Below are 22,168 nucleotides of genomic sequence, written 5' to 3'. Positions count from 1 at the left end.
AAAGAAAGTTTATTTTTATTACACATCTTCCACTTAGTTATTCTCTTAATTTTCTTCCACAGATGCTCTATAACAGTTTGATCCTGCATTCCAATAAGGCAAAAAGTACATATACAAAATTTGGTCACATAATGCTCGAGTGCGTCGAAAACTTGAATGGCGCTTCAGCCACTTCGCCAGATTACGGCAGTGACCGGCTAGCACCAACCACCAATCTGACAGCTCGCTCACCTCTCCCTTTTTTTTCCTAACCTCACTCCCGCCAGAGCAAAGTCGCGTGTTTATGTTTACATCTCGCAGTCAAAACCAAAAGTCGCGTGCAGTTCGTCGTCGTCCGTCGCGGATCGGAAAAATTAATGCCGTTTTGTGTCGTGCGCGTGCGAAATCCGTCCCCGAAGTGTGAGGTATAGGAAAATGTGCATAGAGACGGTGGACCAACCGGCGGCCGTGGTAGGAAAAAGTGAAAGCAATCGAAAAAGCAGCAGCAGTGCGATGATGGATCGCGAGGAACGGGACGAAAATGGTTTGCGCATTCGGCGCATCGCCGGTGGCTGTATGATCAGTCATCCGCCGCTGTTCTCGCCGGATGGGGAGTGAGTTTTTGGGGCGGTGATCCGGAATCGATTGGATTTTGATGGGTTCCGTTTCGTTTCAGCACAATTTACCTGGTTTGGGACCAAACGGTTCGGGCGTTCAGTGTGACAACCGGCGAATGCGTCCGGGATTATGAGGGAGCGCGGGACGACATCGCTGGAATCGTAATCAACCGGAGCAATCCGAAGTATCTGTACGGATGTACCCGGGCGGGACACATTGTCAGTTGGAAGCTGGAGTCGGGAGTGCTGACGGATCGAAGGGAAGTCCTCATGAACACACGGTTCCGAGTGAACCACTTTAGCATTCTTTATGACGAGAACGACGTGGCCACTTTCCTGATTTCCGGGGAATCCATTAAGACACTGGCCCTGATCTTTTGTCCCACAAAGTGGAAGGTAATCGATACCTTTCCGTTGAAATTTGATAAACCGATGTCGCAGATTCTGCTCGCACCCGGCGGGGACAAGTTGAACTATTTTGCCATGATTACGGATGACCTGTGGCACTGGGTCACGATCAAACCCAGGCTTCAGATAAACACCAAGAAGCACTGCAACAACGTACAAACGCGTGTGGTCACTTGCCATCCGACGGAGGACATCGTGGCCGTCGGGGACGCCATCGGACGGGTTGTCCTCTACAAAAACTTTCTCCGCACGAAGAGACCCGTGCCGGAAACCTACCACTGGCACGCGAATCCGGTCCAGTGCGTGGTCTTCTCCCACACCGGGAACCATTTCTACTCCGGCGGCTTGGAACGGGTCCTAATTAAGTGGACCGTTGGCAAACAGGACACCAAGGATATCCTTCCGCGCCTGTCGGATTCCATCGTTCAGATAGCGGTCGCCCCGGAAAACCTCAAGGTGGCCCTCTGCACCGCGGACAACGGGATTCAGATACTGAACGCCCTGCAGAAGCAGACGGCGGTGGTGCAAAGTTTGTCGCGTATTTCCGACGATTTTACCGGGCGCGATCGGTACCCGGTGGGGATTCGGGTCAATCCCCGGACGCAGACGATGATCCTCAACGGGAGGATCGGATGCATTCAGTTCTTCTCGACCTACTCGAGGAGTTTGCTGTACACGGTGAGTACGGAACGTTTTTTGATCGATCTTTAACAAAATCAGCATTATACCTGTCATTCAGTATTTTTCTAAGCACTGTCCTCCACTGTCCCTATTCGCATAACAGTCCCATGTTTGCTGGTTTTCCTATTCACATGGGACTGTTGTGCGAATGGGGGCAGTTCAGGAATTCTTACAGTGTTATCTCCGAGGATTGATTGATTGATTTGTCTTTATTAAAGAGACTTTCAGCCCTTGGCTGGTTCGTCTCTATCTCCGAGGATGTTTTCAAAAGTACTTCAGAGTACCTACTTCAAAAGATTCTTGCAAAGGCTTTATCAACCTATGTCTCGAAATATTTGTTCAGGAAGTCCATCATGGTTGCTATCAATAATATCTCTAAGGATTCATCAAGGGCGTAGCAAGAGAGGGGGGGGGGGGATACCTGTAGGCATTCCCCTAGTATTTCTCCAGAAGGAATTTCCGAGTGAAATCCTGGCGAAATTCAAGAATTCTTTCTTGTATTCTTTAAGAAACTCCTCCAGGAATTTATTTAGCACTTCCTCCACGAACTGTTCAGATATTTCCTTAGGAATTCCTCTTGAAATTGCGCCCGGGATTCCTTCAGGAATTGCTACAGGGATTCCTCCACGAACTCTTCTAAGGATTCCTTCAGTTTCATTTCTCAAAGAATTCCATTTGCGATTATTTCGGAAATTACTCCTAGCATTCCCCTACCTCCAGAAATTTCATCAGGAATTCATCCAGAAATTCTTCCCGGAATTCCTCTAGGGATTCCTGCAGGGATTTCTCTAAAAATTCCCCCTGGAATCCCTTCAGATACTCCGCCAGAAATTCCTCTAGAGATTTCTCCAAGAGTTCCTCTGGTGTTTCCCTCCTACAGGCAGAGAGTCTGTTGGCATCCCTCCAAAAAATCCTACAGGATTTTCAGCAATTCCTCCAAGAATTCCTCCAGGCACTCTTTCTTGGATTCTTGTGAAGATTTCTCCAAGAATTCTTTCAGCGATTCCTGCAGGTATTCTTCCAGATATTCTTCCAGGAATTACTCCAAGAACTCATTCAGGAGTTCTTCAAGACATTTTTCCAAAGATTTTTCCAGGAATTACTTCAAGGTTTCCTTCAAGAAGTCCACCAGGAATTCCTTTAGGCATTCTTCCAGGAATTTATCCAGGAATTAATCCAAGAATTCTTCCAGGGATTCGTCCTTGGAGTCTTGCAGAGATTTCTCCAGGAATTCTTTCAGAGATTCCTCCAGCTATTTCTCCATATATATTTCCTCCAGGGATTGCTTCAGGGATGCCTCCAGGATTTCATCCAGGAATTTCTCCAGGGTCTCCTCGAAAAGAATTCCTCCGGAAACAATCCCAGGAATTTATTTAGGGATATCTCCAAGAATTTCACCAGGAGTTAATCTGGGAATTCTTTCATAAATTCTGTCAGCAATTCATCCAGGAATTTCCTCAGGAAATCCATCGCGTATTTCTTCAAAAATTCGTTTAGGATTTACTCTAGAAATACTTTCTGGTTTTTTTCTTCCAGGAACTTCTTCAGGGATTTTCCAGGAATTTTTCCACGAATTTTCAAGGGATTTTTTCAGTTAATCCTTCGAAGATTTTTCCACAAATTCCTCCAGGAATTCTCAAGGGATTGTTTCAGAAATTTCTCCCAGAGGTACTCTAGAGAATCTTCCAGAAATTCTTCCAGTAATCGTTTTAACCCTTCAGCACGCGCGCTGTTGTAAAAAGTGCAACACTACCGAAAAACCTCGCTCGTCGTATACAGCGCGCTTGATGGCGCGCGTCCTGAAAGGTTAAGAATACCTCTAGGATCAATTCCCGGAGAAATTCCTGGAGTTCCTCCAGAAATTCCTTCAGGGATTCTTCCAGCATTTTCCACAGGAGTAGCTCCAGGCTTTCCTCCAGGATTTAATCCAGGAATTTCTCCAGGACCTCCAGGAATTTCTCCGGGAATTGATCCAGGAATTGCTCCTGAACAACCCTCACAATTTTCTCTAGGAAATCCTCTAGGAATTTCTGCAGAAATTCTTCCAAGAAATTTTTCGGGAACACCTTCAGGAATTTTTCAGGGATTTCTCCAGGAATATTTCCAGAGATTGCTTCAGGAATTGCTTCAGGGATTCCTCCAAAGATTTCTCCCCGATTTTTTCCAGGAATTTTCCCAGGGTTTGATCCAGGAAATCCTTCGAAAGTTCCTTCTGGAAATGCTCCAGAAATTTCTCCAGGAAATCCTCCAAGGATTTCTGCAGAAATTGTTCCAGGAAACTCTCCAGAAATATCATCAGGACTTTTTTGGGATTCCTCCAGGCATTCCTCCAGGAATTCTGCCAAAGATTCCTCAAGGAATTCTGCCAAAGATTCCTCAAGGAATTCTGCCATAGATTCCTCCAGGAATTGCTTCAGGGATCACTCCACCATTTTTTTTTTCGCGGATTCCTTCAGGAATTCCTTCGAGGATTTCTCCAGAAATATAGAAAAAATAGAAATCTACAGATTCTTCCAGACATTCATCCAGTAATTCTTTGAAGAATTTCTCTAGAGATTCAACCTAGAAAGCCTCCAGCAATCCCCGCAGAAATACCTCTGGAAAGTCCTGCAGGATTTTTTCCAGTAATTTCCCTAAGAACTCCTCCAGGAATTACTCCAGCAATTTCGTCAAGAATTTCTCCAGAAATTTCCCAGGAATTGCTTGCGACCATTTTTCAGAACTTATGTCCAGGAATTTCTCCAGGAAATCCTCTAGGGATTTCCTCAGAGATTTTTTTTTCAGAGATTCCTCCAAGCATTCCTCCAGATATTCCTCCACGAATTTCTCCAGGGATTTTCCCAGAGATTCCTCCAGGGACTCCCCCTAGAAACTCCTCCAAGAATTCTTTCAGGAAATCCTCCTGGAACTACTCAAGGGATTTTTTCAGAAATTTCTCCAGGAATTCCTCCCAGAATTCCTCTAGAGATTTCTGCAGGAATTCTTCCAGGGATTGCTCCTAGAATTTATCCAAGAATTTCTCCAGGAAATTCTTCAGGAATTTCTGCTTGGTGTCATCCAAGAACTGCTCCAGAAATTCCTCCAGGGATTACCCCAGAAATTTGTTCAGAAGTTCCTCCAGGGACTCCTTCAGGAATCTCTCTAGAGATTTTTCCAGGAATTGCTTCAGAAATTTCTCTAAGAATTCCTCCAAGGATTTCTTCAAAAGATTTCTTCTAGGAATTCTTTAAGAGATTTCTTCTGAAATTATTCTAGGGCTTCGTTCTTGATTTTTTCAGAAATTTTTCTAAAAATTTCTCCCAGAATTCCTCCGGAGATTTCTCCAGGAATTCTTCCAGGGATTGCTTTAAGAATTTATCCTAGAATTTCTCCAGGTATACTTCCAGAAATTCCTCCAAGGATTGCTCCGGGAATACCTGAAGCGATTTCTTCAGAAATTCATCTCAGTTTCTCTTCAAATATTCATTAAGGAGTTCCTTCAGAAATTAAAAAAAAATCTTCAACTATCTTTTTCAGGGACCCAAGAATGTTTCCAGAATTACCTGAATTGGAAGATAATTTAAGTGGATGCATACAGGAATCATGAAATTATCCGGGGATTCTTTCAGGAATCTCTCCAGCAGTTTCTTCAGAAGTTTACTCAGGGAATCCATTAGCAATTCTTACAATAAGCGAGACAATAATTCCACCAGTGATTCTTGCAAGCAAGAACATGCCACAAAAGAGTCCTGAACGGCACCAGAATGGTATCGCAGGTTCTAGCTGCGTAGAAGTCACTGTGACTTACTTTAAACATAAAAGAACTTACATGCTAAAAGTGCTTTCGGACATTTCTCCAGGGAATGCTTCAGGAATTCACCCAGGAAAGACTCTTTCGGAATTCTTCCAGGGATTTCTCCCAAAATTTCTGTGCACCAAGATTTTTTCAAGGAATTTCTTTCAAAATTCCTCCAGACATTTCTTTTTGAATAAATTCCAGGATCTTTTCAAAAATTCCATTGTTCGAATGTTCTCCGAAAATACCTGCAGCAAAATTCTTCAAAAAATTGTCTAGACATTTCTTTTAGGAATTCTCATAGGAATAACTCGAGGGTTTCCTCAAGCGATAGTTTTAAGGCTTTTATGGGAATTCTTTCAAAAAAAATTTCCAATGATCCTCCCGGGAAAACGTCAATTGACATTTCTATAGGATTTATGCTCTGACATGAGTATATGAAGTATATGAGAATATATAACAATCTTTGGGAGATTTCGACAAGGATGTACTCGGAATAATTCAACTGAAGGTTTATTCTTAGAGTAATTAGGGTCCAGGACATTCCAAGATTGCCAACAAGCATAGACAAATTGGATGATTAATTACTGAAAGAACTCCAATTAAGGTACACCGGGGCAAGTTGAAACGCGAAGTTTTGAAATAGATTTCAATTCAATTTGGAAATTTATCCTTTGCCAAAAGATTGCTTGAATCAAAAACTATGTGATATGGCATTCAAACTATTTATCATCATTAGATAACAGCATGGTAACCCGCTGTTTCATCTTACCCCACCCGTTTCAACTTGCCCCGGTGTACCTTAGTCATGGAAGACATTATGTAGCCATTTTGAAAAAAAAAAATCTACGGACGGGTTTCAATTATGTTGTATTGGAAAACATTGTTGAAGGGAATCATAAAGAAAGCGTTCGGTTAGTCTTCAGGGTTCTTACGAATGTTTTATGGATATCACCAATAAAAAGAATTAGCTCCAGAAGAAACAATGCCCGAGTAATCCTTAAATCCTAAATCTTCCAGAAATGGTGGACAATTTCAGCACCACGTGGATTTGTGTAGAACAGGCGAGCTTTTTTCATCCTATTGTACAAAATCCTTCAGCAGTCACGCTGTTGTAGCAGTATTGTTAAATACTGCTTTTAGAATGTAATGTTATTATATTCAGTTTCATCATGTTGCGTTTAGTTATAAAAGCTAGTAGATACAAATTTGCAAGGGTGTTTGCCCCTCCTGAACGAAAAGCTGGCTACGCCCTTGGGATTCATCTAGAAGATCATCCAAAGAATTCCTTAGAAATTCCAGAGAGATTAACTCCAAAAAATGCTCCACTGATTCCTTCGGAACTAAATATTCTTCGAAGAAGTTACATCGGTATTCCGCCAGAGGAAGAGTAGTCCTAGAATTTCTCCAAACTTTCCTCCATAATTTGTTTCAGGAGATCCTCCAAATATGTTTCCACGGAAGTCAAGCATTTCTCAATCATTCCCTCACATTGCTCTTTCAGAGATTTCTCCAAAGATTTATCGTGGTATTTCGTCAAGCATTCACCACTCATCTTTTCGTTCTTTTAAAGATTTCATAAGATTTTTTTTCCAAGGATTCATTCAGAAATTCCTCCAAGGATTCCTTCAAAAAATACTGCAATGATGTCTTAAAAATCTGCAAAAAATCTTCATGGAGTTTCTCTAAGGTTTTACTAAGAGATTCACCCTAAAATTCCTACCGGAAATTTCCTAAAAAAAAACATTGCATAATAATTCAACCAACTATGTACGGGACCAACTACGACAACTGGAGTTTTTGATGTATTTATTTAAAAGGCCTAGACGCCCGAAGGCTTTACGAGGCCGATGAACCATTTTAATTTATAAAAGACAAACTAATAGAGTTTTCGTATGAAGCTACTCTTGTTGAAGGAAGCAAGTTGGACGGCCGTGAACGATCCCAAATCCGAACGATGGTTTGGCAAGAAACCGAATTTGGGACACGTTCAACGATTTGGAGTGGATGCGTACTGCCATGTTCCAAACGAGAAACGAGGAAAGCTGGACAGCAAAGCAATCAAGCTCAAGTTTGTTGGATACAGTGAATAGTCTCCAAGGCGTACCGGCTAGTGGATCCAAGAAGCGGAAAAATCACGGTCAGTCGCGATGTCAAGTTCCTGGACAGTTGCCTACCAACGGATGGTGTGGACTTGGAAGAACTCGTGATTCCTTCACCAAGCGTGCGTGAATTCCTTCAGGATTTTTCCATAGCTTCCTTCAATGATTCTAGCATGGATTGCTCCAGAGAGTTTTCCAAGAATTCCTGTATGGGTTTCACCAGGCATTCCTCCGGGAATTTCTCCTGGGATATCTTTAGAAGTTCCTTCAGTGATTGCTCCAGTGCTTTTTTCGATAATTCCTCCAGAAATTTCCAGGAGTTCCTTAAATCATTGTACAAAACATTCTCCATCCAAAAATTCCAAAAATTCTTCGTCCAAAAAATATTGCAAACATGGATGCCTTCATTTTTTTTCCTACAGAAATTCTTCCAGGAATTTGTTAAGAAAGCTTTCCTGGGAATTCCTAAGGAATTAATCATGGGATTGCTTCCGGGATTCCTTAAGATTTTCCTTCAAGCATTCCTCCAAGGATTCGACCGGGAATATCTTCTGTGTTTATTTCAGAAACAACTCCAAGAATTATTAAAAAAAAACCCCAGGAACACTTTTTAGAATTCCTTCAGAAGTTCTCCAAGAAATAATCCAATACTTCTTCCAGGAACTATTTAGGAATTCCCCAGGATTTCTCCTGGGGTTTCTTCAGGAACTGCTACAGGGATTCCCCAAGGCGTTCTTCCACGAACTCTTATTAGTATTCCTTCAGGATTTCTCCAAGGATTCCATCTGCAATTTCTTCAGAAATTTTTACTGGGAATTCTCCATGAATTTCTTCAGAGATTCCTCTAAGAATTATTCCAGGGATCCTCTGGGAATTGAAATGCGTATAGATATTTCTCCAGAAATTCCTCCAGGAATTCTTATAGAGATTCCTTCAGGAGTATTTCTAGAGATTCCTCTGTTAATCTCTACGGGTATTCTTCTAGGATATCCCCCAGGGGTTCCTCCAAGAATTTCTGCAGGACTTAACTCGGGACTTCCTTCTGTGATTCTTTCTGAAACAACTTATTTTAAACATCCTCCAAAGATTCTTCCACGAACTCTTTAGGGTTCCTCCAGCAATTCCGCATTGTATTTTTTAAGGAACTTTTCTAGGAATTGATTCAGTACTTCCTCCAGGAACTGCTTAGGGATTCCCTTAGTAATTCCTCTTGAAATTTCTTCCGGGTTTCCTTCTGGAGTTTCTTCAGAAACTCTTCTAAGGATTCCTCCCGAATTTGTTCAAGAACTCCATCTGCGATTTCTTGAGGAATTATTCCTGGTATTCCTATACGAATTCCCTAAGAGATTCATCCACGGATTTCTTCAGTAATTCCTCTAGGAATTACTCCAGGAAATCCTTCAGGGATTCCTTCAGAAATTCTTCCAGGATTTTTTCTAGGAATACCTTATGGATTTTTTCCAGAAATTCCGCCAAGAAATCTTCCAGTATTCCCTCCAGGAATTGCTACAGGCATTCCTCCAGGATTTGCACTAAAATCTCCCCCAGGAACTTTTCTAGTGATTTTTCCAGGGATTTCTTCAGAAATTCCTCCGGGAATTTCTCTGGCGATTTTTTCAGAAATTTCTCCCAGAGCTCCTCTAGAGATTCCCCCAGAAATTCATCCACAAATTGTTGAAGGAATTACTACAGAGATTCCTCCTAGAATTCCTTCAAGGATTCCGCCACGAATTCCCAAAGGATAACCTCCAGGATTTTATTTAGGAATTTCTCCAAGAACTATTCCAGGAAATTCTCCAGGAATTACCCCAAGAATTTATTCAGGAATACCTCCAGCAATTTCTCTAGGAATTGATTCAGAAATTGCTCCTGGACATCCTTCAGAAGTTATGTCAACAATTTCTCCAGGATTTTTTCCAGAAATTCTTCTGGAAATTTTTTCAGACATTCTTCCAGGAAATTCTCCAGGAATACCCTCAGGAATTTTTCAGGGATTCCTCCAGGAAATCCTACGAAGATTCCTCCAGGAAATCTCCCAGAAGTTCCTCTGAAGATTATTTTTGGAAATCCTCTAGGGATTTCTACATAAATTCTTCCAGGAATTTTTTGGAGGAATACCATCAGCATTTTTTCAGGGATTCTCCCAGGAATTTCTTTACAAACTGCTTCTAGGATTCCTCCAAGGATTTCTGCAGGAATTCCTTCAAGGATTTATCCAAGAATTCCTCCAGAAATTCCGCTAGAAATTCCTCCGGGGTTTTCTCAAGGGATTTTTTTCAGAAATAGAAAAATAATGGAATAAAAATAGAAATTTCCCAGAATTCCTCTAGTAATTCATCTAGTAATTCTTCCAAAAATTCTTCTAGAGATTCCTCCAGAAATTCCCAAAGGAATACCTCTAGGAATTTCTCCAGGATTTTATCCAGGAATTTCTCCAGGAACTGATCTAGGAATTACCCCAGGAATTTCTACATGAATTCCCCCAGGAATTTCTCTAGGAATTGCTCCTGGACATCTTGCAGAAATTATGTAAACAACTCCTCTAGGTATTTCTCCGGAAATTTCTCATGAGATTCCATCAGGAATTGCTTAAGGGATTCCTCCAGAGATTTCTCCATGGAATCTCATCAGGAAATTCTTTGAAGATTCCTTCAGGAAATCCTGCAGAAGTTTCTCCAAGGATTCTTCCAGGAAATCCCCTAGGGATTTCTTCAGAAATTCTTCAAGAATATTCTCCAGGAATACCTTCAAGAATTATTCAGGGATTCCTCCAGGAATTACACCAGGAATTAATCAAGGAACACCATCATAAATTAGGGATTGCTTCAGAAATTCTTCCAGGGTTTTTCTAGGAATACCTTCTGGAATTTTTCCAGAAATTCCACCAAGAAATCTTCCAGTTTTCCCTCCAGGAATCGCTAAAGATATTTCTCTAGGAATTCCGCTAAAACTCGTCCAGGAACTTTTTCAGGGATTTTTCCAGAGAATTCTCTAGGTATTCCTCCAGAGATTTCTCTTGAAATCCATCCGTAAATTTCTCAGGGGATTTTTTTCAGAAATTTCTCCCAGAGCTTCTCCATAGATTCCCCCAGAAATTCATCCAGAAGTTGTTGAAGGAATTCCTCCAGAGATTCCCTAACGGATTCCGCCAGCAATTCCCAAAGGAGAACCTCCAGCAATTCCTCCAAGATGTTATCCAGGAATATCTCCAAGAACTATTCCAGGAAATTCTTCGGGAATTACCCCAAGAATTTCATCTGGAATTCCTCCAGAAATTTCTATAGGAATTGATCCAGGAATTGCTCCTGGACATCCTTCAGAAATTATGTCAACAATTTCTCCAGGAATTTTTCCAGAAATTCTTCTGGAGATTTTCTCAGAAATTCTTCCAGGAAATTCTCCAGGAATAACCTCGGGAATATTTCAGGGTTTCCTCCAGGAAATCCTCCAGAGGGTTCTGCCTAGAAATCCTCTAGGGATTTCTTCATAAATTCTTCCAGGAAATTCCTGGAATACCATCAGTAATTTTTCAGGGATTCCCCCAGGGACTTCTTTACAAACTGCTTCTAGGATTCCACCAGAGATTCCTTCAGGCATTCTTTCAAGGATTTATCCAAGAATTCCTCCAGAAATTCCGCTAGAAATTCCTCCAGGATTTCAGAAAAAGAAAAATAATAGAACAGAAATAGAATTCTCCCAAAATTGCTCTAGAAATTCATCCAGTAATTCTTCCGAGAATTTCTCTTAGATTCCTCTAGAAATACCCAAAGAAATACCTCTAGTAATTCCTCCAGGTATTCATCCAGGATTTTATCCAGGCATTTCTCCAGGAATAACCCCAGTAATTTCATCAGGAACTACTTCAGGAATTTCTCCTGGACATCTTTCAGAAATTATGTCAGCAATTCCTCTAGGTATTTCTCCAGGAATTTCTCCCAAGATTTTATCAGGAATTGCTTCCTGATTCCTCCAGATATTCCTCCAGGGGATTTCCCTCCTGAAGGGATTCCTCCAGAGATTTCTCCGTGAAAAATCTCTTCAGGAAATTATTTGAAGATTCCTTCAGGAAATCCTCCAAAAGTTTCTCCAAAGATTCTTTCAGGAAATCCTCTAGAGATTTCTTCAGAAATTCTTCAAGAATATTCTCCAGGAATTCCTTCTGGAATTTTTCAGGGATTGCTCCAGGTATTCCACCAGGGATTTCTCCAGATATTCCTCCAGGGATTTCTTCACAAATTTCTTCAAGGAAACCCCCTGGGATTCCTTCAGGAATGCCTTCGAGAATTTCTCCAGGAACTCCACTTGCAATTCCACTAGAAATTGCTCCAGGAATCTCTCAAGGGGTTCTTTGAAAAATAGAAAAATAACAGAAATAGAAACAGAAATCTCTCAGATTTCTTCTGGAGATTCCTCTAGATATTCATCCAGTAATTCTTTCAAGAATTCCTCCAGAAAATTACACAGGAATACCACTAGGAACTCCTCCATTTATTCCTCCGGGATATTATCTAGGAATTTCTCCAGGAAATTTCTTCCGTAATACCTCCAGGAAATACCCCAGGAATTTCTTCCGGAATATTCCTGGCATCCTTCAGGAATTATGCCAGCAATTCGTCCAGGAACTTCTCCTGGAAATCCACTTGAGATTTCTTCAGAGATTCTTTCAAGAAATTCTCCAGGAATACTTTGAGGGAATTTTCAGGGATTCCTCCAGCAATTACTTCAGGAATTTCTCCACGAATTTTTCGAGGGATATTTCCAGAGATTCCACCAGGGAATCCTCCAGAAATTCCTCCAAGTGTTCTTTCAGGAAATCCTCCTGGAATTTCTCAAGAGATTTTTGCAGAAATTTCTCCAGCAATTCCTCCCAGAGCTCCTCTGGAGATTTCTTCAGGAATTTCTCCCAGAATTCTCCTAGGGATTCCAAGAATTCACCCACAAAAATTGCTCAAGGAATTTCTCCAGGAATTCTTCCAGGAATTCTGCCAGCAATTACGCCAGGAATTTGCTCAGAAGTTTGTACCTATTGAGATTCCGATGTAATAATTTAAAGTATTCCGGAGGAATCACTCTCAGTGTTCTGGGACAATCTCTTTCAGGAGCTTAGGGGAGTCCTTTCAAAGATTCTTGGGGGAATGTCTTTCAGTAATCTGCGGTATTTTTTCTGTTTTAAGTGGGCATACCTCTCAGAATTCTAGAGGATCCTTCACAGGATGCTGGGGAAGTTTATTATAGAAATTTTTGCAATCCCTTCTCTAGGAACAATCCTTATCAGATTTTCGGATAAATTCTTCCTAGGTTTCTAGATATACACTGAAGTTTTTTTTTACGCGGTTTTTTTTTACGCGGTTTTTTTTTACGCGGTTTTTTTTACGCGGTCCGTCCTAAAAAAAAACCGCGTTATTTCAAGACCCGTCGTAAAAAAAAACCGCGTTATTTCAAAAACCGTCGTAAAAAAAATCCGCGTTTTTTCAAAAACACGCGTAAAATAGTCAGCGCCACATCTAACGTGACTTGACTTTTTTTACGACGTTTTTTGAAATAACGCGGTTTTTTTTTACGACGGGTCTTGAAATAACGCGGTTTTTTTTTACGACGGGTCTTGAAATAACGCGGTTTTTTTTTACGCGGTTTTTTTTTACGCGGGACCATTACCGTCGTAAAAAAAAACTTCAGTGTACTTCTCTTAAGAATCTGGAAAAACCCCTCATATGATCCCTCTCAGGATTCTGCGGGAATCACTCGTAGAATTCTGGAGAATATCTTTCGGGATTCTGGCAGAATTATTCTCAGCATTTAATGGATTCTACCCAGGATTTTTAGGGAATAAAAGGATTCTGGAGGAATTCTTCTCAGGATATTGGGAGAATCATATCTCCTAGAATTCTGTGAGAGTATATCTCAGGTTTCTTTGGCAATCCTGCCCAGTACGTTAAAGGAACCTTTCTCGCGATTCTGGAGTAATCCTTCTTAGGGTTCTAAGCTCCTCTTTTCAGGAATCTGGGTCATTTCTTTTAGGTTTCTTGGAAAATTCATCTTAGAATTCCGAAAATCTTTCACAGTATTCTAGATAAATTTATCTCAAGAATGTAAAAGAACCGCTCTTGGAATTCCTCTCAGGATTCTGGAACATTTTGGGAGAATCCCAAGGGAAGATTCTGAGACAATCTAGCACATGATTCTGGGAGAATTCCTCTCGGGACTCTGAGACAATCTGTCTTATAGATATGGAGTAATCTTTAGAATAATAGAAATAGAAGATATCCTTCGGGAATTCTTCAGGAGTCGCTTCAAGAATTCCCGGAGGAATCTATGAAAGAATTTCTGAAAGTATACTTGGAGGAATTCCGGGATAAATTATGGGAAAATTACCTAGAGGAATTTCTGAAGAGATCTCATGAGGAAATCCTACAAAAAATCCTAGATAAATTTCTAGAGGATTCCTCTGAGGAAATTGTGGAAAAATTACTGAAGGAACGCCTGGAGAAACTTCTGAATAAATTCCTGGCGTAATTCCTGGAGATATTTCTTGGATGAATTCTTGGAGCAATCCGTGGAAGAATTCCTGGAGGAGTTCCTGGAAAAACTCTTGGAGGAATTTCTGGAGGATTCCCTGGAGAAATCTCTGGGAATGTTACTGGAGAAATTCGCGGAGAAATCCCTGAAAAATTCCTGGAGAATTTCCTGGAAGAATATCTGAGGAAATCCCTAGAGGATTTACTAGAGAAATTCCTAGACGAATTGCTAACACAATTTCTGAAGAATGCCAGGAGCAATTCCTGGAGAAAATCCTGGATAAGCTGCTGCAGAACTTCCTGGATAAAATCCTGGAGGAATACTCAAAGGAATTCCTAGTAGTATTCCTTCGAGAATTGCTGGAGGAATTTCTCGAGGATTTATTGAATGAATTACTGGATGCATTTCTAGAGGAACCTCCTGAGGAATCCTGTGAGATTTCTATTTCTATTTCTGTTTTTTTTTTTATTTCTGAAAAAATCTCTTGAGAAATTTTTGGATGAATTTCTAGCGGAATTTCTGGAGGCATTCCTGACTAAATCCTCAAAGGAATTCCTGAAGAAATCCTTGGGGAAATCCTTGAAGAAATTTGAAGGAATTCCTGGAGAATTTCCTGGAAGAATTTCTGAAGAATTCCCAAGAATTCCCAAGAGGATTTCCTGGTGGAATCCTTGAAGGAACTTCTAGAGGATTTCCTTGAGGAATCTTCGAAGGATTTCCTGGAGGAATCTTTGAAGGATTTCCTGGTGGAATCCCTGGGAAAATCCCTGGAGAATTTCATGGAGAAATCTCTGGAAGAATCCCTGAAGCCTCCTGCTGGAATCTCTGGAGAAATTCCTGGAGGAATTCTAGAAGAAATACCTGGGGTAATTTCTGGAGGAATTCCTGGAGATCCTGGAGAAATTCCTGGATCAAATTCTGGAGGAATTCTAGAGGAATTCTTGAAAGAATTACTGAACGAATTTTTAGAGGAATTTCCGAAAGAATTACCTATTATTTTTCTATTTCTGAAAAAAAAAATCCCTTGAGAAAATCCTAGAGGAATTTCTAGTGCAATTTCTGGAGGAATTCCTCGTGAAATCCGCGAAGGAATTCCTGAAGGAATTCCTGGGGTAATCCTTGAATAAATTTGTGAAGAAGTCCCTGGTGGAATCTCCGAAATATTCCTGAAGGTATTCTTCCATTAATTTATTGGAAAAATTTCCGAAGGATTTGCTCGAAGAATCCTTAGAGGAACTTCTGGAGGAATCTTCGAAGGATTTCCTGGAGGAATCCCTGGAAAAATCCATGGAAAAATTCATGGAGAAATCTCTGGAAGAATCCCTGAAACAATTCATGAAGAAATCTCAGGAGGAATCTCTGAAAAATTCCTGAGGGTATTCCTGGAGAATTTCCTGGAAGAATTTCTTGAAAAAATCCTGGAGGAATTCCTGAAGAAATTTTCGGGGTAATTCCTGATGAATTTCATGGAGGAGTTCCTGGAGAAATTCCTGGATAAAATCCTGGAGGAACGCCTGGAGGAATCCCTGGAGGTTTTCCTTTGGGAATGGCTGGAGAAATCCTTGAAGGAATTCCTGGAGGAATCTCTAGAGGTATTCTTGCAACAATTACTGGATGAATTTCTGGAGGAATCTCTAGGAGAGCCCTGGGAGAAATTTCTAAAAAAATCCCCTGAGAAATTCCTGGAGGGATTTCTGTAGAAATTTCTGGAGGAATTCCTGGAAAAATCCTCAAAGGAATCCCTGGGAATTATTGAAGGACTTGATTAAGGAATCCGTAGAGGTATTCCTGAAGAAATGCTGGAAGAATTTCCTTTCAATTTGTTTTATTGAAGTCCTGAAGAAGATTTTTTTTAAATAAATTCCTAAAAAAACGTTGTAGGAGTTCCTGAAGGAATCAGTTGAAGTATTCCTAAATCAATGCTTACAAGAATTTCTGTAGCAAAGTTTTGACGTAAATCTCAGAGGCGTTTTTGTCATGAAGGAGGTGGCCAAAATGTTTGGGATAGCAACTTTTTTTTTATTCTCCCACAAAAAAGTTCAACAAGCTCCTAGCTTTTCATAGAGTGCTGGAATTTTTCCAAGCGTTCTTATGGAACTTTTTCTAGGTTTCTCTGTTGCTTTGATGTTTAATAGCATAAAAAGGTTAGAATATCATGCAGAATATTTTTTCTGGGTATCCTAGGTCATCCAAATTGTTCTTGAGTTTAGCTCCTAAAGTCTACGGGTGTAACGGTAACTTTTTCCATTATACAAAGCTACGATTTGTAATCTATTATGTCCACTTCTGAAACATCAATAGACAGTATCAGATCGGTCGAGATATCTTAGGTCATCCAAACTGTTCTTGAGATTCCTAAAGTCTACAGGTGTAACGGTAGCTTCCTTCATTATACAAAGCTACGATTTGTAATCTATCATGTCCAGTGAGTCTTCTGAAAATTCAATAGACAGTATCAGATCTGTTGGAACATTCTAGCCCTAGGTCATCCAAACTATTCTTGAGCTTAAAACCTAAAGTCTACGGGTGTAACGGCAACTTCTTCCAGTATACAAATCTACGATTTGAAATCTATCATGTCAAGTAAGTCTTCTGAAAGTTCAATAGACAGTATCAGACCAGTCGGGATATCCTAGGTCATCCAATTTTTGAGTTATGATCCTAAAGTCTACGGGTGTAACCGTAACTTCTTTCATTATACAAAGCTACTATTTGTAATCAATCATGTCCAATACATCTTCTGAATGTTCAATGGACATCATAAGATCATCCGGGGCCATCCAAACTATTATGATGTTCAATATCTAGCATCTTCTGCAATTGAAGTTTCTGTTTTGGCTAAATAGAGTTATGTTGCAGTTGCATAATCTATTATACCCTCTGGAGCTAACAGAATACAACCTGAAACTACGGCAATATGGTGTAACATTACTATCTGAAACGAAATCGCCTCATATCACAGTGGTTGTTTTTATCAACTAAGGAAGCCGATAATATCCCAAAAATAAATAACAACGCTAACTGTTTCTCCCATTACTTTGGTAAAAACAGTGGATTATGTAGCACTACTTAACCTAGTGGCAAAAGCTATTATCACAAGTGTAGTCCTGAAGCTATGGTCTCCGGAGTAGTGTTGTTGATCTGGACTATGCCAGGGCGATTACAGATTAGAGTCCAAAGTTTATTGTTAGATTAACTACTGTTACTATCAAGAGCTGAACTTCAGGATAGTTTGGACGACTCTCAATGTCCCAAAGGTTCATAATAATATATAGTAGACTTCAGGTTGGTCAGTATGGCAGTTATAGCTGATGTTACGAGTGTAGAGCTGAAGTTCTGAACTCCAAGATAGTTTGGCTGACCTGGAACACTCCCATAGTGTCTCTAAATGACATTTGATATTTCAAGAGCTTCACGGATCTCAGCAGATTACGCTATGCTACATGAAGTTTTTCATGTAGATTTGAAGGACTTCATTATAGAACAGTTTGGACGAACCTGAATATCCCAAAGGTTTATAATAAACAAGTAGACTTCAGAACTTCAGATTGGTCTACCAACCACGGATAAATATGCAACGTTACTCAGTATAGCAGATACGGCTGTTGTTACGAGTGTAGACCTGAAGTCCTGAACTCCAAGGTAGTTTGGCTGACCTGGAATATCCATGTAGTGTCTCTAAATGACATTTGAGATTTCAAGAGCTTCGCGTATCCCAGCAGATTATGCAATACTGTTATTTATGGCGAAATCACATACAGTTATTATTGTAGATTTAAAGGACTTCATTATATAACATTTTAGACGATCCTGAATGTATCAAAGCTTTGTAATAAGCTAGTAGGCTTCAGATTACTCCCGTAACTGCGATTGATTATGCAACGTTGCTCAGTATAACAGATATGGCTAGTGTTACAAGTGTAGACCTAAAGTCCTAAACTCCAAGGTAGTTTGGCTGACCTGGAATATCCATGTAGTGTCTCTAAATGACATTTGAGATTTCAAGAGCTTCGCGTATCCCAGCAGATTATGCTATACTATTATTTATGGCAAAATCACATAAAGTTATTGTTGTAGATGTCAAGAGCTTCATTATAGAGCATTTTGGACGATCCTGAATGTCCCAAAGGTGCGTAATAAGCTAGTAGGCTTCAGATTACTCCAGTAACTGCGGTTGATTATGCAACGTTACTCAGTATAACAGATATGGCTAGTGTTACAAGTGTAGACCTGAATTTCTGAGCTCCAAGGTAGTTTGGCTGACCTGGAATATCCCTGCAGTGTCTATAAATAACATTGTAGATGTCAAGAGCTTCACGGATCCCAGTTGGTTATACAATGCTATTATTTGTGTCGAAAATACATAAAATTATACTTATAGATTTGAAGGACTTCACTATAGGACAGTTTGGAAACCTAGAACATCCAAGAATATAAAACACCTTTTGATATTCTTGACAAAGGTTCAATGAATACATATAAACGCAACCCACATCCAAGTTCAGCTTTTAGATCAACTGGTATGTCAATTATTTCGTTTTTTTTTTAGTTTTATGGTGTTCAGGATGTTCTTGGTCGTCAATGAAGTCTCAAATACAAATATGCCTATTTTCCTCTAATAGAGGACTGAATTTGCAGCAACTTTGCCGAAGGCAATCCGATGGGTGAATTTATACAGCCGTTTCTATTTTGGGGTCATATGTGACCCCTCAGGACCCAAAGGGTTAAAAGTTCCATGGTTATGATCATTTCAATCATACTTTCAATTCTCATTCCAGCTGGACATCACCCTGCGTAACTATAACACGCTGGAGCAGAACAAAATAATCTACAACACGGTCGTCACGAACGTGGCCGTCAACGCCTTCTGGCTGGCGACGGTCGAGAATTGGTCCGACAACTGCCACTCGTCGGAAACCCGGCTCAAGTTCTGGCGGTACGACGAATCCCGGCAGAACTACTCTCTCAACACCAACGTGGAAAATGTCCACCAGGGCGGCGCCAGCGGGCTGGAGTTTTCCAGCAGTTCCAAGGAACGGGACGTCCTGTGTGCCTCGGCCGGGAACGATCGGTGCGTTAAAGTGTGGTCGCTGGAGGAGATTGAGGTCACCGGCGGCGGCGAGAAGCTGGTGTGGATCTGCGTCGGAAAGGTTGACTATAAGAACCTTCCGGTCCTGGCGGTTTCATTTTCTCAGGATGGTTCGCTACTGGCGGCAGGATTTGGAAATGTCCTCTGCGCATGGAACGCGGAAACCCTTCGGCTCAAGTGTGTCCTGTCCGCTCCGGCAGGGTACGACGGAAGTGCCAATCGGGTGGTTCTGGCTGTTCCGGCCAAAAAGAAGACCGTAGACAAGAGCCAGTACCTGGACAAGAAGACCAAGATCGTTCAACAACTTCTGGAAGTGCTGGAATCGAAAAACGCCTCCAGTCTGTTCAAGAACGTGACTCCATCGGAGAAGAAACGTTTCCTGGAAAACCAAACGAAATCTGCTCCGGATTTATCCGACAGCGACAAAAAGCTGATCTTCAAGCGGGTCCAACTGCAGAACGAACTCACTTTGCTGCAGAAAGCCGAACTGTTCCACCGCCTTCGCATCCAGTGCCGAACCGCAGGTCAAATGAAGGAAAAGATCGCCGAAAAGCTGTACAAAGCCAAGCAAATCTCCACCAAATCCGAGAACCACCTGCAAAAGATCCTGGACAACCTCGCCCAGAATGCCAAATTCCGCTGCAAGCGAAAGTTCCATCAGTACCAACGTCGGAACGAACGCTCCCCGTGCCTCTCGCAGTTCACCAGCATCTTCAACCGGGAACTTCGCGGCCGAACGTGTCCACTAGTCCCGTCAGAACCCCGTCAGAACAGCGCCGCCCCGAACCCGCTCAAAGCGACCACCCAAATCCGGCACATCCTGTTCTGTCACGGCGAGTACTCCCATCTGGTGGTGATGGCCACCGAGAATCGGCTGCTCGTGTGGAACCTGCTGACGCTGCGCGTTCAGGTGACGGTCAACTTGAGCGTCGAGCGGATTGCGATCGATTCGTTCACCAACCTGATTGCGGCCTTCACCGGGGATAATGAATGTAAGTACCTACAGATATGTTTTTTATGGTAGGCAGAGACTCGGGCCAGTGCGATGCATTTTATTTGCTTTAATTCATAAAGCATATTTTTAAAGGATATTCTGGAGTAGTCCATGGAGGACCTCCAGCTAGAATCCGTGGAAGAACCAATGAAGGTATCCTGGATGATATGAAGGAGTTCCTAGAGAATATCTGGTACAAATGTTTAGATAATGTCTACATATTAGAATTAGTCTACAACCTCTACTCTTGTTTCACTTCACTCTATCGGCGTAATTCTTTCACGATTGTGTCTGTCGCACCTCATTATATTACGAGTATCTCTATATGTTGCTATTTGGGTCTCCACTGGCATACAAATGGACCCAAGTATGGGTCGCAATATCTGTAAGTCTTGGGATATTTTTATTGTAGCGAAAGCTCGCGGAATATAATCTACGCTACTCTTGATGCCTCAGAGTACAATTCTGTACAAGAATTTCTTTGAGAATTCACCTGGAATTTCTTCAAAGGAATTCTCCAGATATTCCTCAGAAAATTCTGCCAAGAATTCCTCAAAGAATCTCTCTAGTTATTCCTCCAAGAATATCTACAGAAATTCTTCCAAGCCTTCTGCCAAAAAATTCTCCAAGCATTCCTCCAGGGACTTCTCCAAGAATGCCGCCAAGAGTTCTTCTAGGAATTTCTCCAAGAATCCCTCTAGGAGTTTCTCCAGAAATTCCTCGAAGAATTTCTTTCCAAAACCTGCCGGAAATCCTCAATAAAAAAATAAAAAATTACTCCAGGGATTCATCCGAGATTACTTTCAGGCATTTCTCCAGAAATTCGTCCAGAATTTCGTCAAGAAATTTTCAAGAGATTTCTAAAGAAATTACTTCAGGAAATTCTCCAGGGATTTTTTTTCATGAATTCCACCCAGGGTTCCTCCATGGATTTCTTTAGGAACTGCTCCAAGAATTCCTCCAAGAATTTTTCAAGGAATTACTCCAAAACTTCCTCCGAAATTTTCTCTAAAAATTCCTCAAGGAATTTTTCAAACCATTTCGTCAGATATTCCTCACAGAATTTATCCAAGAATTTCTTCAGAAATTCTTTCAAGAATTCCGACAGGAACTCTTATAGGAATTTATTCAAGACCGGCTTCAATACTTCTGAACTTGGTCAGGGATTTCTTTATAAATTTCTCCAAGAATACCTTCAGGGATTTTCATTTAATACTATCAAGCATTCTTTCAGGAAACCCTTCAGAAATTCCTCCAAAAATGCCTACAGGAATACCTCCAGGAATTCCTTCCAACAATTCTGCAGTTATTCCTGAAGGAATGCCTAGAATAATTGCTGGAGGAATTCCTGAAATATTTGATTGATTGATTGATTGATTTGTCTTTATTTAAGAGACTCCTGAAATATTTCTTGTAGGAATTTCTGGGGTATTTCCCGGAACAATTCCTAGAGGAATTTCTGTAGCAATTCCAGGAGGAATTCGTAGAGTAAATTATGGAGAAATTCCGGAAGTAATTTGTGACGAAACTCCTGGAGTATTTGCTGGAAAAATTCCTGGAAGAACCCTCGTTGGAGTTGCTGGAGGAACCCATGGAATAGTTTTTAGAGGGCAGCGTGGAGAAACTTCTCAATGAATCCCTTGGTGAATCCCTAAGAATTAGCAGTTTTTCATGGAGAAATTCCTGGAAGTATTCCTGGAGGAATTTTGGGGAGAAATAACCCAGCAAAATTACCAGAAGGAATTCCCTGAAGGAATTCCTGGAGGAAACTCTGAGTGAATCCCTAGAGGAATTTCTGGAAGAATCGCTTGAGGAATTCCTGAAGAAATCCCTGGATTAGTTGTTAGAGTTTCTGGATGAATTGTGAAAGAACTCTGAAGGGATTCCTGGAGAAATACCTGATTGAATTCCTGGATGAGTCCATGAAGGAACCCTTAAGAAATCCTTGGAAAATTTTCTAGGGAAATCGCTGGAGGAATCCTTGTAAGATTTCCTGGGAAAATACCT

The 22,168-nt window shown here is 41.0% G+C and overlaps 1 protein-coding gene across 1 annotated transcript in view; it reads left to right on the top strand.

Moving 5' to 3' along the window:
- The first annotated feature begins 269 nt into the window (after positions 1–269).
- The window catches only part of LOC109398292 (WD repeat-containing protein 75), an 80,383-nt gene continuing 58,484 nt past the window's right edge, over positions 270–22,168 (top strand). The window contains exons 1-3 of the mRNA XM_062849153.1: positions 270–593; positions 656–1,682; positions 18,857–20,159. Of these exons, the coding sequence (XP_062705137.1) occupies positions 415–593; positions 656–1,682; positions 18,857–20,159 (2,509 nt within the window). The 5' untranslated portion in view covers positions 270–414. The remainder of the gene's footprint in view (positions 594–655; positions 1,683–18,856; positions 20,160–22,168) is intronic.

Source organism: Aedes albopictus, chromosome 2 (genome assembly GCF_035046485.1).
Source record: "Aedes albopictus strain Foshan chromosome 2, AalbF5, whole genome shotgun sequence".
Classification (NCBI taxonomy): domain Eukaryota; kingdom Metazoa; phylum Arthropoda; class Insecta; order Diptera; family Culicidae; genus Aedes; species Aedes albopictus.
The sequence above is the reverse complement of the archived record's forward strand: the minus strand, read 5'-3'. Positions and strand labels throughout refer to the sequence as shown.